Genomic DNA, 22,443 nt, shown 5'->3' on the forward strand with positions numbered 1-22,443 from the left:
CGTGCACCCTCCATGCAGTCGAGTGGAGCTTAAGCTACCTTGTAAAGATTAAGGAAATTAAATATTCCCTAGATGTACGTAGCTAGCCAAGAGATAACTGTAATGATTGTAGCAGAAAGTAGCTCTACACGGTTTGATTCAAGGAGGATAAATACATATATATTCTACAGTTTTTAGATTTTTCTTTCTAAAAAGTTAAAACCATTGTATCATTTTATTTTACTTCACAGTTCTGGGCCACTTTGTGTTGATTTTCCACTTAAAATACTAATAAAGACATTGACGTCTGCAGTAATAACGTGAGCAAAGTTCTCTGGGTCTGAATACTTTGGGGAGCCACTGCATATAACAACAATAGCTGATGCCGGTTTTCATTGGTTTGTTGGAAAAACTCGGGATCTTCCACCAGGAAAGCCAACCACCCTTTCAAAGTCAAGGGAACAGACTCACCTTGAAACAGTTAAGTGCTCAATTACACGCCTGTTGGTCCCCTTTAATTTCTCAATAATTAGATTAATTGAGTAGGCAAAGAAGTCGTTCTCTTGTCCACCTACTCTTACTCCTTCTTCATCCTCCTCTCCCCGACTCCTCCTTTTACATCATGCACAAACCACAAGACATTGATGCTCATTTACTTTGTGTCAATGTTCACACATCTTAATCCTGAGTCACTGACAGTTTAATAAGCTTAAACTTCCTCTCCTGCCCCCTTACATCTCTGCCATCCCTGTTAATCGAAAGCCAGCATTTGGTGTACACGACATCTTATTCCCGATGTCTGTGGACTTCTCGTCTCGTACGCAGAAACCGCTGTAGCCATGGCAAAGATGTGTGTGCGTGTACGTGTGTGTTGCGACAGTATACTCCGGCAGGGATTTTCCACTGCCACCCCCGTTTAGTGGGAAGCCCTATTTGGGGACATGTCAGCGCCTTGTTTGCTTGTTGTGCTGATGAAGCTGGGGGTGGGGCGAGTGGGCAGCCTTGTTCAGGTTCCAGGATTCCCTTCAAATGAGTCAGCCAGCCCCCACTCAAACAGACTGTTACCTTGGGAACTCAGGCTTGGGCTTCCCTCAACGTTACTAAAGTACAGACTCATCAGCACCCATACTCCCCTACGCACACGCTGTAAGAGAAACAGCACCAAAGTTAGACGAAAATTAGCTTGGTGGCTCTCACTTTGGCCTTTTCTCTGCCCTGTTGGGTCCAATCTGCTCTCTGAGAATGAGATGACCAAACCATTACAACGATGTTGTTAAGGCTTATCGCTAATGTATGTAAATTAGTCTGAATAGATGGTTGAGATAATGAGTCTGGGTAGCTACTTTCTCTAGTCAGTGATTGCAGTGATAGTTTCCCTTCCTGCTAATTAGCATGACTAAAGGAATGTGGGTTTGGTGTGTCAGGCGATGTCAGTGATGGCTGGAGAGTTAATAACTGGACTGTTTGTGTTTCCAACTTGGGCTCATTACCAAAGCCAAATGAGTTTCTGTTGTGAAGCCATTAGTCCAGCAGGCTTTTGTTAAGTGGGTTAATTTGTTGATTCACTGAAGCAGATCAAGGGTGACTTCCCCAACTTGCTTTCACTCTCCTGCACAGAGCCTTTGACCCTGCCCAGCTGATCTGCCCTGGGGTTCTCTGTCAGTTGTGGGTTCATTTGAGTTTACTCAGGGATTTATAATAGATTAAGTTTTTTTAACAAGGTCTAGGATTGATGAAGAGCAATCAGCGTTACGAGGTGCAGGTATATCCATATTTGCACATTAGAGCAGAGGTGTCGAGTCAACTATTCTTGTCCATCATAACTGCTTCACCTCACAGATGTGCTTCTGGATAAATGGATAACAATTCCCGTAAACCTAAACTTCGTGAAAGGCCTTCCCATAATAGTCTACACTTGTAGATTAGAATAGTTGCTCGTTTGCACAAACGTTGCTGAACCAGTTTTGCAAGTACTGCACAGGCCTAATTTGTTATGCATCAATGCCAGGTTTGGATAGCAGTTTGAAGGAAATTTCAAAATCCCTTTTACTGACAATGAGTACATCAAGACAAAAATATCCCTGAAGAACAAGTGTATCGCAGTCTTTTAGTCTCACTACTTCTTTGTAAAGTGAAAAGAAACAGAAAGAAAAGGTTGCTCAATTCAACAGAACATCTTGTCTGGGAATTGAACCTCGGTCCTACAGGAGGACTGGGTTCAATTCCCGGCATACGCTAATCACGCAATGCATTTATACCACGCCTACTGTCTATTTTCACCTGCTAATACATACTTTTATGTACGTTTAAATAATTTTACATCAGTTATATTTTGATATATATTTTGGTACTTTCAATATTTAGTATTTTCACTGTTAATAGTACATTTGCTTTAATTTTGTATTTACTCTGCTCTGAAAAGAAGTAGCTATCCAATCTTGCTATACACTGTATAATGACAATAAAGTCTATTCTATTCTACATAAGGATGATACTGGCTCAGACAACTGACCACACCCATGATTAGCATATTTAGCAAATTATGGGACTACAATATTTGTTTAATAAATATTGGTGTTTATATCAGCCATCAGTCAGGCTGTATTAACAGTGACTTGCAAAGGTATTTATAATACTTTTTTTCACATTCTGACAAATCACCACAAACTTAAATGTATTTTATTGGTATTTTATGTGATAAAAAAAAGAGAAGTTGACATGTAATTGTGAAATTGATTTAAAAAAAAGTCACATGATTTTTATTTTATCTATTTTATAAATAATAGTGTGATGTGCATTTGTAATGAGAGGTCTGGATATTCATCTGATGATACACAAGTATAAATTGATCTAAACCGTTTCACTAAAGCTCGGGGTATTGTTTAGTAACCTAACTTTGCTCTAATCTTCCCCACAGCTTTATCACTGCCTTGTGTGGTTCCATACTGTCCTTTGTCTTCATTATGCCAATTTATTCTTTAAAGTTCTCTAACAGACCTCTGAGGCCCTCACAGAACAGCTGAAATTATACTGAGGTTTAAGTACATATTGGCAGACTGTATTTACTAATTTGACAACTTTGTATTGTATTGGATTGTATTTAAGAAGAAAAAAGGGCCGAATACACACTTGTATTTAATAAATTAGAATAATATTGAAAAAGGTAATTAATTTCACTATCTCATTTCACTAAAGGAAACACATTATTTAGATTAACACAGACTGATGATGTTTTAAAGCTTTTTTCCTGCTAATTGTTTTTTTTCTTTAACCTTCAGCTAATAAAACACAGCATTTTAGATTAGAATATTGCATCAGACCTATAAAAAAGCAAAAATTTTATTGCAGAAACAGAGGGTAATGAAAAGTTTGTTTAATACGGACTTAAAGGTTGCTGTTGTTTTTTTTTTTGTTTGTTTTTTTTTTTTCTTTTGGAAAAGGTACCTTTAATCTGACAAGCAAGAAATAAATATATAGTAACAATCCTTTTCTCTCCACTTTACAAATACAATCTATTTTATGCTTAGCTTTCACAAAACCTCCAATAAAGTACTTTTAATTTGTGACAAGATATGTGAGAAAATGTGACAGAAAATTCAAATAACATGAATATTTTTGCAAGTCACAATTATTGGTGTGCCAAGCATGAATATATGGCATGTGGAGCAGGGCCGTGCTTAGACCACTAAAGGGGCGGGTGCTCAAAGTAAAAAGGGGCACCTTTGACTGGATTCTAGTGCTGAATATTAGTACAAATTTCACATAACTTTTACAGTTCATTGTACCATGATGTATTACAAAATAGTTAACAGAGTTACAGAATAGTTTCAAATCTAGGGAAAGTGATAGAACACAATGCCACGCATATGTGTATTCAATATTTTATTACAATCAGAATTTCACTCTGCTGGACGCCTTGATTATAGGGAGGTATAGAGATATTCCAACCCGCACATTTTACCATTAAACATGTTTTGATTTTACACAATTACACTGCTAAAACTATAAACAGAGTGGGCACAACGCAATATAATTATAGTGTACTGTAATAAAGGCCCTAATGATAAATAAAGCAGTCCAGATGTTCTGTACTTACAGAGCAGGTGAGGCAGAAATCTGCAAACAACTAAACAAAAAGTGACACGTGGTCTTAGTGTTACCTTTCAACATGAGAAAACATGAAGCCAAAGTGATCCCCGAACTTTACATAAAAGCTCTTCTATTTGTGTGCTTGCATTTTATTAGAACATATATGCATTTCATCTTTTCCTCTTCTTTTTTCACAGTCTATTGTGTCTTCTTTCCTGTCTCATCCTCCCTGGTGACTGTAGCTCTGTGTATTTTTGTTAATTCTGACTCTGTGTTGTCAACTGGAGCTTAGTGTCTTTTCTAGTATCTTAATCAATCTCCTCATCTGATTCAACCATTTTCTTCTGTCCATCTAGGAGCAGGAAATTGGCTATCAGTTGTTTTAAACTTTTAACTGCATTTAAAGATAGTACATCCAAACATAATCAACAATTCTTCAACTGACTGCTTGTAATTTGCTACACAAGTTACCTACCAACCAGCCGTATGTTTACTAGAGAAATTTAGTATTTGTGTACATACCTGTTGAACTCTTTCTAACCCAGCTGGTTAACAGCTCACATTGGCTGCTTCAAGCAGCTCCTTATTTTTTTTAGTTTAAGACGTTGTTCTTTATATTTAAAAAATATTATACATGATCATCTAAAATTATTTTTAAATGTAATGTAATGTACATAACTTTATATTTAAATAAAAATTCTTTCTTTGAGGAAAATGAGGCCCAGAGTTCCTCTGCAGGCTGTAGTAGAAGTATTTTTGTTTTTGATGTCCTGTTTTAATTAAGTTTCTAGAAGTGCCTCATTATAAATATCTTAAACGAAGGAAAAAGCAAAGTGTGTATGAAATTGTCTTATTAGATTTATACACAGAAACCTACATTATCATTTGAGGGGAAAATGTATACATAGAAATATGATATGATCTCTGCTACATAATGATTTGTCAGTGACACCTTATCAACCTCATTCAACCCTCTAAAGCAGCTAGAGGGTTGAATGAGATAAATTTATAGATAAATAGCTGCATCTCCACTATCCCTCAAAAATATTAAGTATAAACAAAATGCAGCACCACTGCATCTCATCATCACATATCTCTTAAAATTAGTCATTCTTACAACATTTTAGTAATAACACAAGCCCATCTAGGGACAAGTGCTCTAAACTAGCTCACGCTATAAGCACCGTGATACAGGCATGTTTGTGTGTCTGTCCCTATCAAACAAATCTAACAGAAAATAATACAGGTGAGTGTCAGCTGCTGTTAAAGGCGCTAAAAGGAAGACGCTTTTTTAGAGACCTACAAAGTCCTTAGCTCCCAGCTAGCTCACTATTTAACAGCAGGGAACTACTGTCTGTGTGATTATGGCCAGATAGAAATAGCTTCTCCTCACCTGTCTTCTCTTTCCGCTCAGGACTACGTCACAAGAGCGCAGGGCTCTTCTCTCCTCCAGCGTGTGTGCTGTAAGCCCCTCTCTGCTAGTCTACTCCTCCGAACTGAAGCAGAAATGACACAAAGTTGCTGTGTTGTCTTAAAAGTACAGATATCTCGTCATGCCTCTCACTTACCGGTTTTATGACTAAAAACCTTGTGGGAATCTGGAGCACAGAGCCCACATACCGACACAGAGCTCTGCAGCCCACTTTCCAGTCTCACTGCGCAGAAAGCAATTACTGGGAGCGTCACAGAGGTAAAAAGTCAAAGGTAAAGAGGTGACTGGGGGCATTGCATTCCATTTATTTTGTGAATAAACATCATTAATAATATTATTAATGATATTAATGATTTAATGATATTAATGCTTTCATTTGATATCAAAAATAAAATTTTTATTAATTTGTTTTTACCAAAAGGGCACCTGTGAACAAGGAGGGAAAAAGAGGCTCCAGCCCTACCCCCTCTACACGTGCCTCATGTGAAGCATTAGCCAATAATTATTACGTTTCTATGACTGCAACTCATAATATACAGACACACACACATGTGAGAAACCAAAAAGCTGCCAGGAATTTCATCCATACTCAACCACACACTAGCCATTGACTTTGAATTTTTTTATTACCATATCTGATAATAACTGCATTGATATTATATCCTTGCGTCGGTCGGCGTGTGTATGTGTGAGTTTAATCTCGAGAAAACGTGAACCTGGAGACGACTCTTGTAGCCGGATAGCAACTGTGCAGTTTCGTTAACACTCTGCGTTTGTCTGGCTGAGCTTGAGCAGATACATCCAGCAGGATATCATACAAACTCTGTGAAACACTGGTAAAATGTATGCAGGTGTGCAGATATCGGCGCGAGGAGCTAGAGCGACAAGAGGCCATCTGGGAAGTTATGTGCTCCGAGCCGGCTCAGCTGGCTGTCATGTTGTGACATGACGGAGAAATGACATTCGATCACACCCTTTTAGTTGAGGTTTGGAATATCGTTAAGCAGTGTCGACTGGCAGGTTGTGCTTGGAAATCTGTGACGATAAAACTCCCCGTTCTCCTTTTATCGGTAAAAGAAAGTCACGCCGTTTCTATCTGTCATCGCCGGCGTTTAACCCACATGCCCCGAGGTTTCTTTTCAGTACACAGACTCTTAATTCACAATAACCCTGCAAATGAATGGGCTGATTACAGCGAGGAAGAAGAGGAGGTAGTCATAAGCACTTGGCTTGAGCGGAATAGGCGAGGGGGGGGGGTGGGTGGTGGGGGGTGGCTGTGGCAGTACAAGTCCAGCCTCAGAAATAGAGCTGTGAACACCATCTGTCATGCTCTCTCTCCCCGTCTGTTAGCCTGACTGCAAGTAAAAGGGAGAATGATGCTCTGAGAACTGCATTAGAAGAACGTGGGTGCTGATTGTCGTAGGTGTGGGTTTACAGGCTAAGCACGGGAGGGAGAAGTGGTGGATATTCAAGGAGGTGCATGAGTAACTCTTGCTGACAAAGGGAAGCACGCACCCACACAAAGAAAGAGAAGGGTTCTTGGGCAAGTGGGTATTCCTGCTGAAATCGCACCCCTGCACCCACCCACCGCCTCTTTGTGGACTCCTACCTACTGGCTTGTGTCAGAGGATTCCTAACGGAAGTTGTGTTGACACATTACACAAACACACAGCTCATCCTCCGGCCTCACATTTAGGCTTTTTACCGAGTCATGTAACGTGTTTAGTTTATTTTCATACAGGAAGCGACTTTACCTTGTTAGCCACCAGAAGGCTAGCTGCATGGGCTGCATGGGCTTCTGTCATTAAAAAACATATATTCTTTATATCTAATGCTTTATAAGTATTTGTCTTGATACTACTGGTGAACCTGAGATCACTGAATCTTGTTGCTTGGTGTGTGTCAGGATGTTACGTGACCCACCAAGAAAGACATGCCGCGCTACTTTTTCTGGATTTTCAGCGTTGTTCATTGCTCATATTGTGTAGGTAGGTTGGGATCTTTCTGCCTTTGTTCAAGTCAGAGGGTGAAACAGTCAGTAAGATCTGAGAGCAAGCTTTGCCACGGTGAGCTACAGAGGCAGGATGAAATATGCGTAACACCACAGCTGGAGACCCAACTGCGGTATCTGAACAGGATGCACATGCACTGAACAGGCGATAGACGAAGAAAGAAATCTTTGGAGAGAAGAAAATCTTTAAAGTAACCCACGGAGCATAGATTCAATCTATATTTTGTGTTGCTTTCATATCTGACTCTATGGCGGTGTTTTCTATGATTGCTCATCTCAAGTGGCTCAGAGGTCCGGGTCAGCTGTACAACAGCTTGCAAGAGCTTTGTCATCTCGAAGGCGATTTCCAAATGAACATGCTTCCTGTTGTAGTGTGTTGAGCCCAGCATAGCCGTCTGGTCAATGGTGCAAGTAGAGCAACTGCAACCCAGTTTTTCCAGTGGAGACGCAAACTTACACTTTGCCATGCCAACGTCCATCTGATCACTTCCTGCTCGTTTTTGTGACAAACTCCAAACGGATTTCTCAATCCTTTAATAACCTTTAAGCAGGTTCAGTTAGGCTCATTGCTTACACCACGGTGTGCTTTGTATTACTATGGCACAACCACCTTGCCCTTCATTGCCTTAGGAATATACCCTGCTTTAGGTAAATACCTTTTTAGCATTAGATTTATACTCCTCCAATGCCTTGGCCTATACATGATGAAAAATATAATTCACTTACATATAACACATAATAAACAACCTTAATCTAAGTCATTTCTGCATTATCTCATTATGGATGAGAATGAGTTTGCTTTGTAAAGTCAACGTAAAAGCAGCTACACATGATGTGTGAACTTTAGAACTGCACAGCACGTTTTGGCAGCACACTGATACGTGTAAAACACTGACCTAATGGAAGACCTGAAACTGCCCTAAAGTGTGCAAGGCCTGAGACGTACAGCTTCACAGCTTTTGTTTTCAGCCCCTTTTGAGATATTCCAAGACAGTGTTTTGCTTTTGGTATCTGTCCAGCAATGGATATTCTTGAATTTCAAACAGGATCAATCTAGCAGCCTGGCAGGAGTGAGTTTGGAAAGAGATGCAGGTGCAGAAATCACTGTTGCAAAACGTTGTTGAGGATTTGTAACTGCTTTTTTTACTCTTCCCCCAAAATAATCTGTTTTTCAGTCATCGCCGCAGGGCTATTTGGTCAATCAGCGTATTTGTCACCCAGCAAAACATTCGTTTTCCTGGGAGGGCATGGTTTGCACATCGTTTTAAAATACAAAGCGGCCTGGAAATACTTTGCACACCTAATTAACTGTGTGTGTGTTCATCTGATATAAGCATAGGATAGGATAGGGTGCCAAGATAAAGATATTGTCTAAAGTAACAAAGTCACTGAATTTGCAGAATATGATGAATACAAGGCTAAGTTTGTGTGTTCTCTTGTGTTTTCCATTATTGCTTACTTCGTTTCAGGGTGTTTAATAACATAATAAATTCAAAAAGTTATCTTTAAAAGTTTATCGCTGATCTCCTCCCGCTGGCAAACAAGCTTTGACATCCATTTAGGAAAACTCCTCCAACCTCATGTCTGTCTCGGCCCGTCCAGGTTTAGCTGGGAAGAACCAGAAAAGGACTCCAATGAAAACCAAATTTAGGGAAAATACGTCAGACAGTTTTACTATTATTTTTATTGATATGTAAATTCAGGGCCAATTATTATTCCATTATTTGTTTCAGTTCATTCGTAATGTGATCTGGGTTATTATTGTAGTAATTGGGATTTTTTGCACATGTAGAAAGGAGCTGAGAGCATTAAAAATAATTAGTAATCAATAAAGTAAATTAGGAATAAAAGGTCGTAGATCAAGAGACAGAGCCTCCTCCATCGCCGCCCCTACCCTCAGGCCCCTGCCACTCCGACCGCTTCAAATTCAAGAAGAACTCAAAACACATCCTTTTAAAATTGCTTTTAGTTTTAAATCTGCCCTTTTTATGTCTTTTCATGTTATGTTATATTTTGATTTTTAATGATGTGCCTGCATAAAGTATTTAGAAAAGCACTATTCAAATAAAACGTATTGTTATTATTATTATAATGTTTTTATCTGAAGCAAGAAGCCTCATTTATGACCAACAACACAGGACATTTAATTATTGTTGATAGTCCAACTTTCAGTATAACCGATAACGTGATTATTTTTAAGTATGAATTTTAATTAAGGGCCTTGCCCTTCATTGGTAGACCCTAATTAAATTATGAGCTTAAAAGTCAGAGGCATTCTTCAAATTTACACCCCAGGTAAAAGAAACATATATAAATTGCAAGTGAGAAAAACCTTTCAATTATAAAAAAAAATGTTGTGCCTTTTAACTGGTCTGTTTAAACAAGACACCTTTCAGTGCTCTGTCAAATAATAATATTCCTTATAGCCAGTGGCATAAAGAAAGAATGTTTTTTGTTTATGTTTTGTGTATGACTAACTTTGTGAAGCATTTGTATAAGCTATGATTTTCTCTGACATCTGTATTAGCAGAAGCCTCATCCATAGCTTAAGGGCAGTGTAGACGATGTGATACTGGGGAAAAGTACAACTATATTTAGCTAGTTTAGTTTCCTGCTTCGCACATATAAGTTGGTGGAGGCAGCAACCACTGGACCACTGTAGAAAACATTCAGGTGGATAATTTAGTGTAAAAAGTTTAGTATATCTATTCAAGTTGCATTCATTTAATATCACTGCTAAGTCATAAATATTGGGGTTGTTAAGTGAAAGTTTGCTAATCGGTACATTGATCATAGCTCTTTCAGGAGCAGCCTGAATCCGTCACAGGACATTTATCTTGATTTGCTTACGCTCCAACTCACTGTTAGGTTCAGTGAAACACATCAACAGATTTACTCTGGCCGTACAGGTGGAAAGAAAATCACCTTTAATAAGTGAAAAAAAAATAAGTTTAGAGGTTGGGTTTAGCAAAATCAAACTGTAATAGATTAGTTTTAACTCATTTTTAACCATTTTTTGTCATTGATGTCTTTGGTTGTGAGCATAATCCTCAGTTATGAATGAAAAACAAAATGGTCCTTTACAAAAATAACCAGCATGGAAGAAGATTTTAATCCTGTCGTTGACAGAACGCGTCCTGCTCTGTGCTGCGCCCCCGTAGCAAAGTCCCCCAGAGACCAACACCCACAGGGTCACAATGTCCTGGAGATGAGTGTCCATCTCTCTGAAAACAAGCTCTGCTCAGCTGTTGGTAAAATGCAACAGTTTCTGCAGCATCTTAACATCTTCTGATTATCAGAATTGAGAGAGGCATATCTCTGCTGCCTGCTATAGACCTGTCTTCTATTAATTGGCAGAAATTCAGTGTTGTATTCATTTGTTGAGATTTAAACTCCATGTTCTGTACTGAAATTAAAAGGGCAAGGGGTGCCAGGGAAAACGAGCGAGAGCCGAGCATTAAGATGTGGGAAAATGTTGACTACCTGTTGCTATGGCAATGGGTTTGGATCCTGCAGGCTGCAGGACTCTTGCTGTTTCTAAATAAAGCTTTTTTTCGCACTGATCTGTGGATGAAGATACTTACAGCTGAAGCTAATCTTCTGAATTGTATCAGTCGGAGTAAACACTTGATACTTTCGGTGAAACATCCTCAACAGCCGTTATAGGATTATAGATAAGATGGGGCACAATGAGGCGCACATGCTCGAGCACTGATGAAATCCTCAGAAACACTTGCAAGCGCCTTTAAACTGTGTTGATGCTAATCAAAGTTGTAAGGTTATATTTGTTTGTGACAGTAGGTGTTTTCTAAAAACTGAACTACTACATCTTCTTGCATCTTAATGCAAAGTTATAGTATGTCTCACTTTGTGCTGACACCTTCAGTTCTGTCAAAACCATATCAGCTTCTGCAGCAATTTTAAATATGAATCATGACATAACATATTCGTTTTCCCTGTGAAATGTATTTAAATAAGTCATTGAATTAGAGTGTGATGGATATTTACAACTATTTAAAATAATTATTCCTAAAAAAAAATGTAATTTTAGTCCAACTCCTTTAAGAGAAGCTGAGTAATCTCCCCTTCCTGTTATAATATACATTAAATTAATCAAAAATAAGTTATCAAAAAAATGAAATTTACATCCAAAGGAAAAAGATGAGCTAAACATTTCTTTATAAATCAGGTTTTATCCAGTTTGCTGTCTAGTAACACAGTACCTTAGTCCCCCTGTAGGGGGAGCCTGTGTGCAGAGAAACGAGGACACAAATAGGTGCTGAGACCACACACTCCTCGTTTGTGATGGGGACTTCCATTCTTGCTTCAAGTGGGTTTGGGGCCATTTCACAGACAACATATTTAGTCATTTTCCTCCCACTCAAGGATGCAGCCATCATGTAGTAAATAACCAAGTTTATTAAACAAACGTGTCTGTGTGTAATTTTCACCGTGTGAATGGCCTGACTGTCTGTGTGCTTTCCGAGAAATAGGGAGTGCAACATGACAAATGTATAGTTTATAAAGGAACAATCTAAAAGGCTTATGCAATTTACCTGAGCTTCACATCTGGTAATAAAATGTGTTTCTACACAACAGGAGGTTAATATACAATTTATTAATATGGGAGATTGTCAATCCTCTCACTGGTTTAATGTGCTTGGGAACTGTCTTTTGTCTGGAGTTTTTTTTTTATGTTTTTTTGTTTGTTTCTTTTTAGACATTGAGATAACAAGACATATTACGTGCTTAAATTACATTGACCAACAATTGTAAAGTTATAGGAGAGATTTGAGTAAGTTGATTTTTATATTATACACAAACTGTCAGCACCTAAACCTTAGTTTATAGGATGCCATTTATTATGGTTTGCCAGTCTGACTCTGTGTTTGTGTTACCAGGGCAGCTCACTGGAGAAAGGAGAAATGCGAGGAATAACTCTTACTGGTAAGACTGGGAAAATTAATTATTTCAATTAAAAGACGGAAACTCATAGATTGACACAGTGTGATGTATTTAAAGCTTCTATGTATGCATTTTCAATAACTGTCCTACTACTGATAAACATGGGGTACGCCTTATAAAAACCCTCGATCAGTTTCTCTGCAAATTTTAAAATTACATAAAATGAATAAACAAAATGTTTTTTCTTCTTTTAATATACCGGAAATTTGATATCCATTTTATGGTCTGCACATTCATGGGGAAGACGGCTAGCTTAACAGTAAATGACAAGAAGGTAACCCACAAAACATGATTGATAAAGAAGCTTGTTGTTTACAGAATTATGCATCTAAACACATACATAGAAAGTTAAGTGGAAGGAAAAACTTTGCTGGAATTCAGTCCAACAGTATCTGTCCATGTTTAAAAGCTGACCAAAGTGTTGTACAAGCACCCTGACAAATAAGACAAGAAGATTCAAAGGGAAAAAGATGAAAGAGAAGGTATGAAACTCTAAAAACAGCAGATCAAAATTATCAAAAAGAATTACTAATTGGTTAAAAAAAAAAAGCAAAGAAAAACAACAATCAATTGAAAGCCAACAAAAAAAGGATTGTAAAGTAAAATCCATTTAGGAGTTTGAGGGAGATTCATAAAGTTAGTGAGATAAGATGAGCAGCGTCTTGCCAAGGCTCAGCAACAAAAGGACTAGACTTGTTTTTAGATAAACTGGGGAAAGAGTGGTTGTTTGAGTTTAGTGGGAAGTTTCTGCAGTCAGTAATGGTTTGGGGCGCCATGTCATCTGCTGGTGTTGATCCACTGGGTTTTCTGAAGACCACAGTCAGTGCAGCCGTCCACCAGGAAGCTGGAGAGCAGTTCTTGTAGCAGGACTATTGATCTCATTCAATATTCTAGTTTTTGAGAAACAATATTTTATGTTTAATTATAGTTGTAAGCCATGATCATTAAAAATGAACAGAAATAAACAATTAAAATATAACACGCTGTATAAAATGTGTCTATTTATCAGTTAAATTTTAAAAAAAAAATTAAATTAATATGAAAGGGTATTTATTGAGAGGCACCTGTAGCATTCCTTAGAACAGCCTACTCTGTACAATCTTTTGAGTTTAACAAATAGTCGCGCAAGACATGGCGACATCTTTTTAGGTGTTTTTTTAAATACTGCTCTATTGCTTTGGAATAAAGCTTATTCATTTGGTTTTAGTTGTAGTGACATGAAGCTTGAGAGGCAAATAAATGAGTAATTATTGCTTTTATGTTTAAGCTTTATGCTGCTACCGATCTTCAAAATAGATTTAGCTTCTACTTATTATTTTGTGAATTAGTAGTGCAACATCTTTTAAATGCACTCAGAATATATGAATATGTACACAACCATTGATGATATGTACAGATAAATCTAGCAGCCTGCCTATTAGCCATGACCTGAGTATGAGAAATGTGTACACTATTCAGGGTAAGATATGTAATTGCTATTAGTGTAACGTTGTCTAATAAAATAAAATTAAAAACAGTTCACGCCATGGTTTTAAACGACTTACTGTATATTCAATATAGCAGCTCCCCACTGCCCGCTCTCCATATTCTGGTTCTTTGTTTTGCAGATTACCATCCACCGACGCCGCCGCAGAAGACTGGTTTCCACCGTTACCAGTTCATGTTATTTGAGCAGCCTCCTCACACAGAGATATCACTTGCTGAGCAGGAGTCCTCTCGCGGTAATCACTCTGCATCTTTAGTTTGCAGACACGTTTTTATTATCTAGAATAGCATCCTGAAAGAAACAGCGAGCGCCAATATTTTGTTTCTGAAGATTCCAGCAAGACGTTCAAACCCCTCGTCTCCTCTCACAGTAACCACATCAAATCTAGTCTTTTTCTTTGATGGACGTATTTCCTCCGTTCTCACAACCGTACGGGTTTTTATTGCATCATTTGCAGTTGTTTTCAGTGGGCAGTTTTCGTCCAAGTGCTTGAACTTAACAAGGAAGACGTTATTGATGTTGGTGAGAAAGTCTGCGGCTGTGCTAATGCCTGCCAGGTCAAGACGAGTATTACTGGCTCCCACGCACACCTGCACGAGTCCGCCTGACCGTGTGCTGGTAAACCTGAAATCCCCAATCAGCGATCTCAGCGCGCATGAACAGACGGTTCAATCTGAACATTAATTACTGTTGATATCATTACCATATCTTTGCTTTTTTTTTTTTTGTTTTGTCTCTCAGAAGTCAGTCTTGTTTGTGTTGCGGAGCTTTTGTTTTCTTTCTCTCTCTTTTTTTTATAACTTTTCCACTGTCTGAAGTCTGTGGGAAGGTGCGAAGCAGCACTCAGAGATGCGCAGCACCACAGCTCACAGGAGGCGTGTCTCCCTGTCTGTTCTACTCGGGTCACAGTCGGTGATTTGAGGGGAGACCAGGGCGGTTTGAGACTTTCAAGCACGGCGGCGGCGAAACAAGTGGAGCTGCCAGTCTCTGCTGTTTGAAGTTTTTGACAGCTTTGTCAGCAAACAGTCCAAGCACATTAGGCTGAGGTGTGTTTGATGTCAAAAGTTCTGCGAGAAGAAACGTCAGAAGAGATGAGCTGGATTTGTTTCCTATCCAAGTTACATTTGGCCAATTTGAGGGGAAATTTCATCGAACTGTGAACGTATCCAGTGCCACAGCCTAATAAAATGAAGAAAAAAAAGGAGTGAGAATTAGACAATATTCGTAGTATTTTATTTGAAAAAGTAAAAAAAAACCTTCCGTCTGCCGTACTGATATAGTAAGAAGCCACAGCCCCCTTAGAGCAATTGAAGTTAGCGGATCCACCCATCCTTAATCTACTGGATGAGTTTAACTCCCGCTCTAGCACTTCCTCTCTCCTGCAAAATCTATTCAGGGGAAATTTAATTAAGAAATTCACTCTTGGATAATCAAATGTTTCATTTGAAGGGTGAGTTCTTGGGAGAATAACTGTCCTCATGAAGAGAGTGATGGGATTAGATGCTGGGGAACAAAGGTAAATCAAGTTTTGTGTATGCATCTAAAAAAGACTAGGCCTTTTATGTTTTGGTTTAGGTTTTATCAATCTAGCGTTGAGATTTGCCTGACAATTTTAATATTACATTACACAAATGTTAAAAGCAGGATTATTAATAAACAAATGTTATGACCAATACAATCATGACAGGTGTCCAGCTCACAGTCCTGAAGACGCTCAACAAGGAGGGAAAGCCACACAAAGAGGCCTTTGCTAAAGAAGCCGGTTGCTCACAGAGTGCTGTATAGAAGAATGTTACTGGAAAGCTGAGTGGAAGGAAAAAGTGTTGTAGAAAAAAGAGCAACAGGGATAACTGCAGGTTGTAGGGAATTGTAAAGCAAAGCTGATTTAAGGGTTTGGGATGATTTTGCAAGGTGTGGACTGCAGCTGGAGTCTTTGCATTAAAAGTGCCACCTATAGTATAACTAGGACAACTGTGGTATTTCTTGGGTTAAGTCACTCCTAAAACCAGAGACAAAATCAGGAGAATCATGCCTTGGTTGAGGAAATGTACTAATGCAGAGGAGCTTCAACACCTCAGCAGGACCACAGGCCTATCTCCTCCATTGTGCACTGCATTGATGCAGTAGTTTATGCTAAAGCAGCCCTAACCAGGTACTTAGTACATTTACTGTGCAGCACGTGTCCTTCCATTTCTGAAATTAGAATCCCTTTTCCTCTTCTGTACTATTTAGATTTTCAGACTAATAGAACTTTGGGCTTTCATTCGGGGTGACCTATTATGACTTAATCTGTATTAATAAACTCATCAAAAACACACACTATCTGGTATATATATATATATATATATATATACCTTATAGATATATAGAATATATTATATATATATAATTATGTATCATATATATACATATATATATACTATATATATATATATATATAATCTAATATATAATAATTATATATTAATATTAATATATACATACACACACACGTGTGTGTATTTAATAGATTAATATATTACACAAATTTAACCTTTTGAATAAACAAATCAACCTTTCAATCGTGTCCCAGTGAGATGCACCTATGTTTGGTTTTAGGTGATTTCCTTTTCTCTTTTTTTTTTTTACCTGCTACATTTCCATCGGCCGTGACGGCCATGTGCACCGTATGCACACTAAGACAAGTGGAGCGGAGGGAATCCCATGTCTCCCCACCTCCTCCGTTAAGTATGTTCACTTATTAGCATCTGTCCTCCCTCCATGTGGTATGACACAGAGAGGATTCTTCATAACCGATGACATTAATTGACGTGATTTGTGAAGGAGAGCATTTAGTCGTGGGTGGAGGACTCCTAATGATCGTTTTCCACTTCCAGTAGTGGAGTCATTGACTCAATTTTATTTCTGATTTGCCGTCTCTCTTCTTTTCATCTCTGACCATCAGTTAAGTAATAAGTGATGGCCAGAGGGGGCTGAACAATTAGAGGTGGAGCAGGGGCTGTTGTGAGAAACCGTGGGAGTCTGCTTTGCCTCCAGGGTTAAGGTTATGAATGTGGGTCAGTGAACTGACGGAGACAGCTGGTTTGTTACATAAGGATCTACAGGGGGGCTGCAGTCTTGGCACCGGGCACAGGGGCGTTATCCTAGGGAATCCCCATCGCTCTGGCTCGGGGAAAGCTGTCCCTGACTGGAGGCTACCCCTGTGCCAGTGTGGGGGTGGGAGGGTGGTGGTGGTGGTGGTGGGCTGGCGTGGGCGCTTAGGCCCTCATGATACTTGTCAGGCACTTGGCAAGCTCTTATTATGTCCTGCTACTGTTTGGTGCCGACATGTCAGTTTGTCGGGGGGAAACAGTGTTACAATGCCGGGAGGGAAACCCCGAGGCCCTGAGAGAGGCCTTGTGTTGTTTCGGTTTACGCCACACACTACCACATACACTGCTCACACATCCAGCTGTCTATGCCGTTATGTCTGTGCCTTTGACTTGAGCGTGCAGCAATGACGCCACAGCCGTCCGGCGTCTCCTGACCTTAGCAGCCTCTCTCAACATGTAGATGAAACACTACCAGTTCAAGTTTATTTGCTTGACAAATAAGAGGAAAAGTGAAAATAATGCATTGGTCCGAAACCTTTGGCCAGTCCCTCTCCCGTTTATTTCCAGTGGATTGTAAAAACGCGCGTGACGATTGCATCGTGTAAAAGAATGGATAAGAGTGGAGTTCGCTGCTGAATCGTACCCGTTGCTCATCTTGCTTCCCAGGGCCCGTACTGCCAGCTCAGCACACTCCACAGTAATTGAAGCCATTTGCAATGTTGTAGTGTGGTAATGGGCAGATCCATGTCTACCACCCACCCACAGGCTCTACCATTAATCAGAGCTGCGAGGAGTCAAGAGAGCCAGGATTTGGTTGCTGTAGCGAGTCAAAGTTTTAGCCTTGAGTCAGCTGCTTTAAAGTGACGTCTTGACATCTTGAAATTGACAGGTTTGGTTTAAAGGTTTGCAGGTCCTTACGCTCGTGTCCATAGCTTTGATGTAAGTCAATTTCTCATGAAGAAAAGCGTACAACAAAACCTCCAGTGTAATGCCTTTTTTTGTCCTGTTATTACTACTGACAAAGAAAATATTAACATAATTTTAAACACGTCCATGTTAGAATCGGACCGTTTAAAGTCACATCAGAATTAAACATGTTTTTCACATACCACGCAATAAACAAGAGGAAATAACACTGAAAAGGGTGAAGGTTGCTTATCTTTAAACTTAACCTTGTTTTGATAACAATTCTTTGCATGTAGAGGCTGTTGGGAAGCTAGTCATACTCATCGATTTCTTTTCACATTGTTTATGTCACCATCTCATTTTGGGGTGGGGGGATTTATTGCAATAGTTTGGCACATTGTAGTGTACAGTTTTGAAGTGGAGGTAAAAAAGAAGCATTGATTTTTTTTTCTTTTACAAATAAAATTTTTAAAAGTGTGGCGAGTATTTAAGCCACTGCGAGTCAATATTGTGTAGCGCCTCCTTTTGCTGTTGTTTCGACTGCGGGTGTTTTCAGTATGTCTGCAAGAATCTGTGAATATCAATATTTAGATCTTTCCCAAAATTCTTGCATGGATTTAAATCTGGAATTTGATTAGATTGTGCTAACGCGTAGTAAAATGTCCCTTTATCTAAACCTGGCATGTCCAAAATGCGGCCCGGGGGCCATTTGTGGCCCCTGTGCTGATTTTGTTTGCCACCCCCCTTAAGAAAAACTTCTTAAGTTTTTATAAGATGGACTGAACAGTGCCCCTGAGATGCCTAAAGCTTTGGATATAGTTTTATAACCCAACGCTGCTTCAAAATGCTCCACTACTTTTTCCCTGTGTTCCTCTGTCTTCATGATGCTGTTTGTTCTCCAACGTTCTCTAACCAACCTCTGAGGCCAGAAACAGAACAGCTGGATTTATTCTGAAATTAAAATGAAACATTTTATTTTTGGGGCGCTAATAAGGGGAGGACCCGTTCAAAGTTTTGTTTTCTCAAATTGAAAACAGCACGTTTATTTATATACACTGATATTTATCCCTCCACCGCTCTAATACGCACAATTTTGTGTTGGTCTATCACATTTAGCGTCTGTGGTTGTAAAATGACAAACATGGAAAGATTTGAGGGGTAATTTTTTTTTTTTATTTCTCATGCAAGAACACTTGGTCATCCAAGTTTGCCCCATAGCCCTGATACACAATGCATGTTGGAGATTGTTGTCAAATGTTATGAGCAGCCAGTCTTTGCCAGGAAGTCCTGCTGCTCTTTCAGCGCTGCCATAGCCCTCCTGGCAGCATCGTCTCCTCGTTTCCCATCAGTTTCGGAGGAACGTTCTGTTCTTAGTTCCATTTCTGGTGAGACACACTTGTTGACACTTGTCAGTGTTGTGCACAGATCTATTTAAATTTCCCGACTGACATCTCTCAGAGATGTGATGTGCTGGGGAATGACATTCGCAGACAACCTCTAAAGTAGTGAGGAAATGTCACAAAGACACCCTTCACTATTGTTTAAGTCTCCATAATCTGTATTGTGTTACCTTTAGTACCAGGTGTGTCACTTTTGCAGGACCACGCCCAGACAGCAGCTACAACACAAAATCATGCAAAAGAAAAGTTGATTACTTGAAAAAGAAGCCTTCAGATGTGACAAATCTGTTGGCACATAAATTCATCTTTTATTTCACTCTGAGAAACTTGGAAAAATCCAAACTATTTATTCATCTTAAGAAAAAAAGTATTCCATTTTAGGAAATAAGTGTTTTTAGCTAAATTACCAGTGACACAATTATTGGCACTACTGCTGTCAAAAGACAGCATTTTGTCTCCAGTGACAGTTCAGAGGTTTGTGGTGTGGGATGCAGGGACTGAGGTGGGCTCCGGTGCGAGTCCCATCCTTTTGAACTCCCTGGGGACCACCCACCATCATAAAGTCCATCAAGCAATTAGGATACTATCTTAAGATATCCTTTTTGTAGACCAAAAATGATGGGGGAGGGGCTGGCACACTAGATTGTGATAGAATCGTTGTGACATGCACTCTAAAAAGGTTCCTAGCAATGTGGAAGAGAAACCACAAACATCCCACAGCATTACAGATCCTCCACCGTACTCGATAGTGGGCGTGATGTGCTTTTCCATATTTGTTTCACCCCAAACCCGCCTCGGGTGTTTTTTGCCGAAAAGCTTTTTTTTTTCTGACCAAAGCACACAGTTTCAGTTATCGTCCCAGTAGAGTTTAGCAAACACCACATGTTTATCTTTGTGATGGTGGAACAAAAAAAAGGGCTTTTTCTCTCTGTGTTGCCTCCCAAACAGTGGTTTGGCAAGCAGCTACGGATGCTATGAGGACTTGGTGAACCGAAGATACCACTGTTTGCTGCAGCTCTCTAACAGTGAGCTTTGGACATTTTTGCTTACCTCCCTTACGATCCTCCTCACGGTGTGTGGTAGTAAGATAAACTTGGGCCCTCATGCAGCTTAGTGGCTAAAAGTAATACCATATAATACCATACCAACTTTATTTACAAAGTGCTTTAAAACAACCACAGGTGGAACAATATAAATATATATGACATAAATATGACAAAAGAAGATTATACACAATAAAACCAATTTTTTTTTTAAGAATGGGCCTTTGTGTCACATCATACTTACTCTCCAGGGAAACAGACATTTGAGGGATAACCAATTTGATCAACTCAACAGAGTAAAGTCTAAACTTAAAAACATGATTTAGTTACATTTATTTTAAGGAGATTGTTAGGAGTACAATTAGTTGTACCAAACACACATAAACAGACAGCCTGGACTCCAGAGTTTTCCCAGATCTTTAAATGAATTCAGTGGTCCTACATTTTGCAGATTGTGTTCAAGTGAAGATTGTTCCAAGCTAAAAAACAAATTAAAAAAACAGCATTCTCTTACTTTTGAAGCAAATTGGTTTGCTCAATACTATTGTCAATAATTGTACCAGCATTCCAAGTACTGTACAATATACAATGTCATATCATGCGTAGGTCATGCTTACGCATCCAGATGTGTGTAAGTGTTGTCATGTCTTTATAAATCAGGTCCCTTCATTATCAGGCTCCTATTGATCCAGCGGGATGTTTTGGTTCTTTTTTCATTTAAAAACAAATACAACAGTTTGGTGGTGTAAGTATTACCTGGAAAATTGTACTTGTTTGTTTTTTAGCTTTTAAGTCCTGAATCAGTGTGTACTTTTTTGTTGCTAAATTGTGAACTATTTCCTGTAATGTAGCTAACAGCTACGTCCAGATGTTCTAGGATCTAATAATCTGCAGCATTATGTTTACAATAAACTGTGAGCTACAGTTATATTGTTTAACACCAGGTGAATCCCTCTCCAGCAGTTTCCTGCCCTGGTGAGGCCTTGCTAAGCCGCGCACATGTCCAGAAACACCGGTCTGTGGCTGAGCCCTGAAAGCGACAAAGTTCTTCATAGTGAGAAAATAACTGCAATATTCCTGCGACTCTGTTCATATGAAAAACCTCAGAAAAGCTCTTACCCTGATATGGCTCCTTTGACTTTACTGTGAGAAAAAAAGATTACTGGATTTTGAGTATATCTGAGACAGTGTAAGAGGTTTAACAGGGACACCGCCCACACCACTAAATGTAGCAGTTCTCTGTCACCTCGCAGCAGTCCTGATCTTCCTGCCATACCCAGGCAGAGCGCAAGGTGGAAACAAAAGGAGAGGCAGGAAGACTTTAACATCGCCCTCAGGTCCCGCACTATCTGTCCTTTCCATGAGCGTGCAGATGGGAGAGGCGGAAACGTGCCTCTGCACTACAAACAAGCACCAGCCTATTTTAAGGTCACTTATAAGTCTAGACATTTGCAGGGTACCAGTTAGTGCGATAGCAGCAGATACTGAGGTTTTACTTCGTTTTGGAACGAGCCCCAATGACTGCACAGCTTTAGACAGGATTATGTGTGCAGAGCCTTACAAGTGCCACTGTTTTTTCTTTTACTCCAATTTTTTTTTTTTTTTTTAGAAGAAGAAATATTGCCCAACGCTGCAGTAAGGCAAAAGAAGTGAAAGCACCAATGAAAAAGTATTTCTGTATCATTGTCATATTAGTCTAATCTGTTGCATGACATGTCAGGCATGTCCTAGTTTTTGATGTAAAGTTCATCTGTGAGCTGCCTCCCTCTTCGGAGCAGCTGGGGGGTCTTGGACAAGGGTGGGCATGCTGAGGAGTTTGGGGATCTGCAGAGGCGGTGCATTATCTGAGACTGAAGCACAGACTCATGAAAGTCTGCTGAGGCCGTGCCCTATAATGCAGACAGGTCACTTGACTCCATTGCCTTCCCATGATTATTGGTGGCCTCTCTGCTGGCCGTCTTCATTCCCAGAGATGACCTGCTGAGATTCAGGTACTCATCTGCTCATCTCCCAGTTATTATTCATCCTCTTTCCCCAGCT

General features: G+C 39.4%; 1 protein-coding gene across 1 annotated transcript in view; it reads left to right on the forward strand.

The window, feature by feature from the left end:
- Window positions 1-22,443, forward strand: part of LOC105926800 (phosphatidylethanolamine-binding protein 4) — a 78,701-nt gene that overhangs the window by 50,909 nt on the left and 5,349 nt on the right. The window contains exons 5-6 of the mRNA XM_036144463.1: window positions 12,413-12,458; window positions 14,084-14,197. Of these exons, the coding sequence (XP_036000356.1) occupies window positions 12,413-12,458; window positions 14,084-14,197 (160 nt within the window). The remainder of the gene's footprint in view (window positions 1-12,412; window positions 12,459-14,083; window positions 14,198-22,443) is intronic.

Source organism: Fundulus heteroclitus, chromosome 12, assembly GCF_011125445.2.
Source record: "Fundulus heteroclitus isolate FHET01 chromosome 12, MU-UCD_Fhet_4.1, whole genome shotgun sequence".
NCBI lineage: Eukaryota > Metazoa > Chordata > Actinopteri > Cyprinodontiformes > Fundulidae > Fundulus > Fundulus heteroclitus.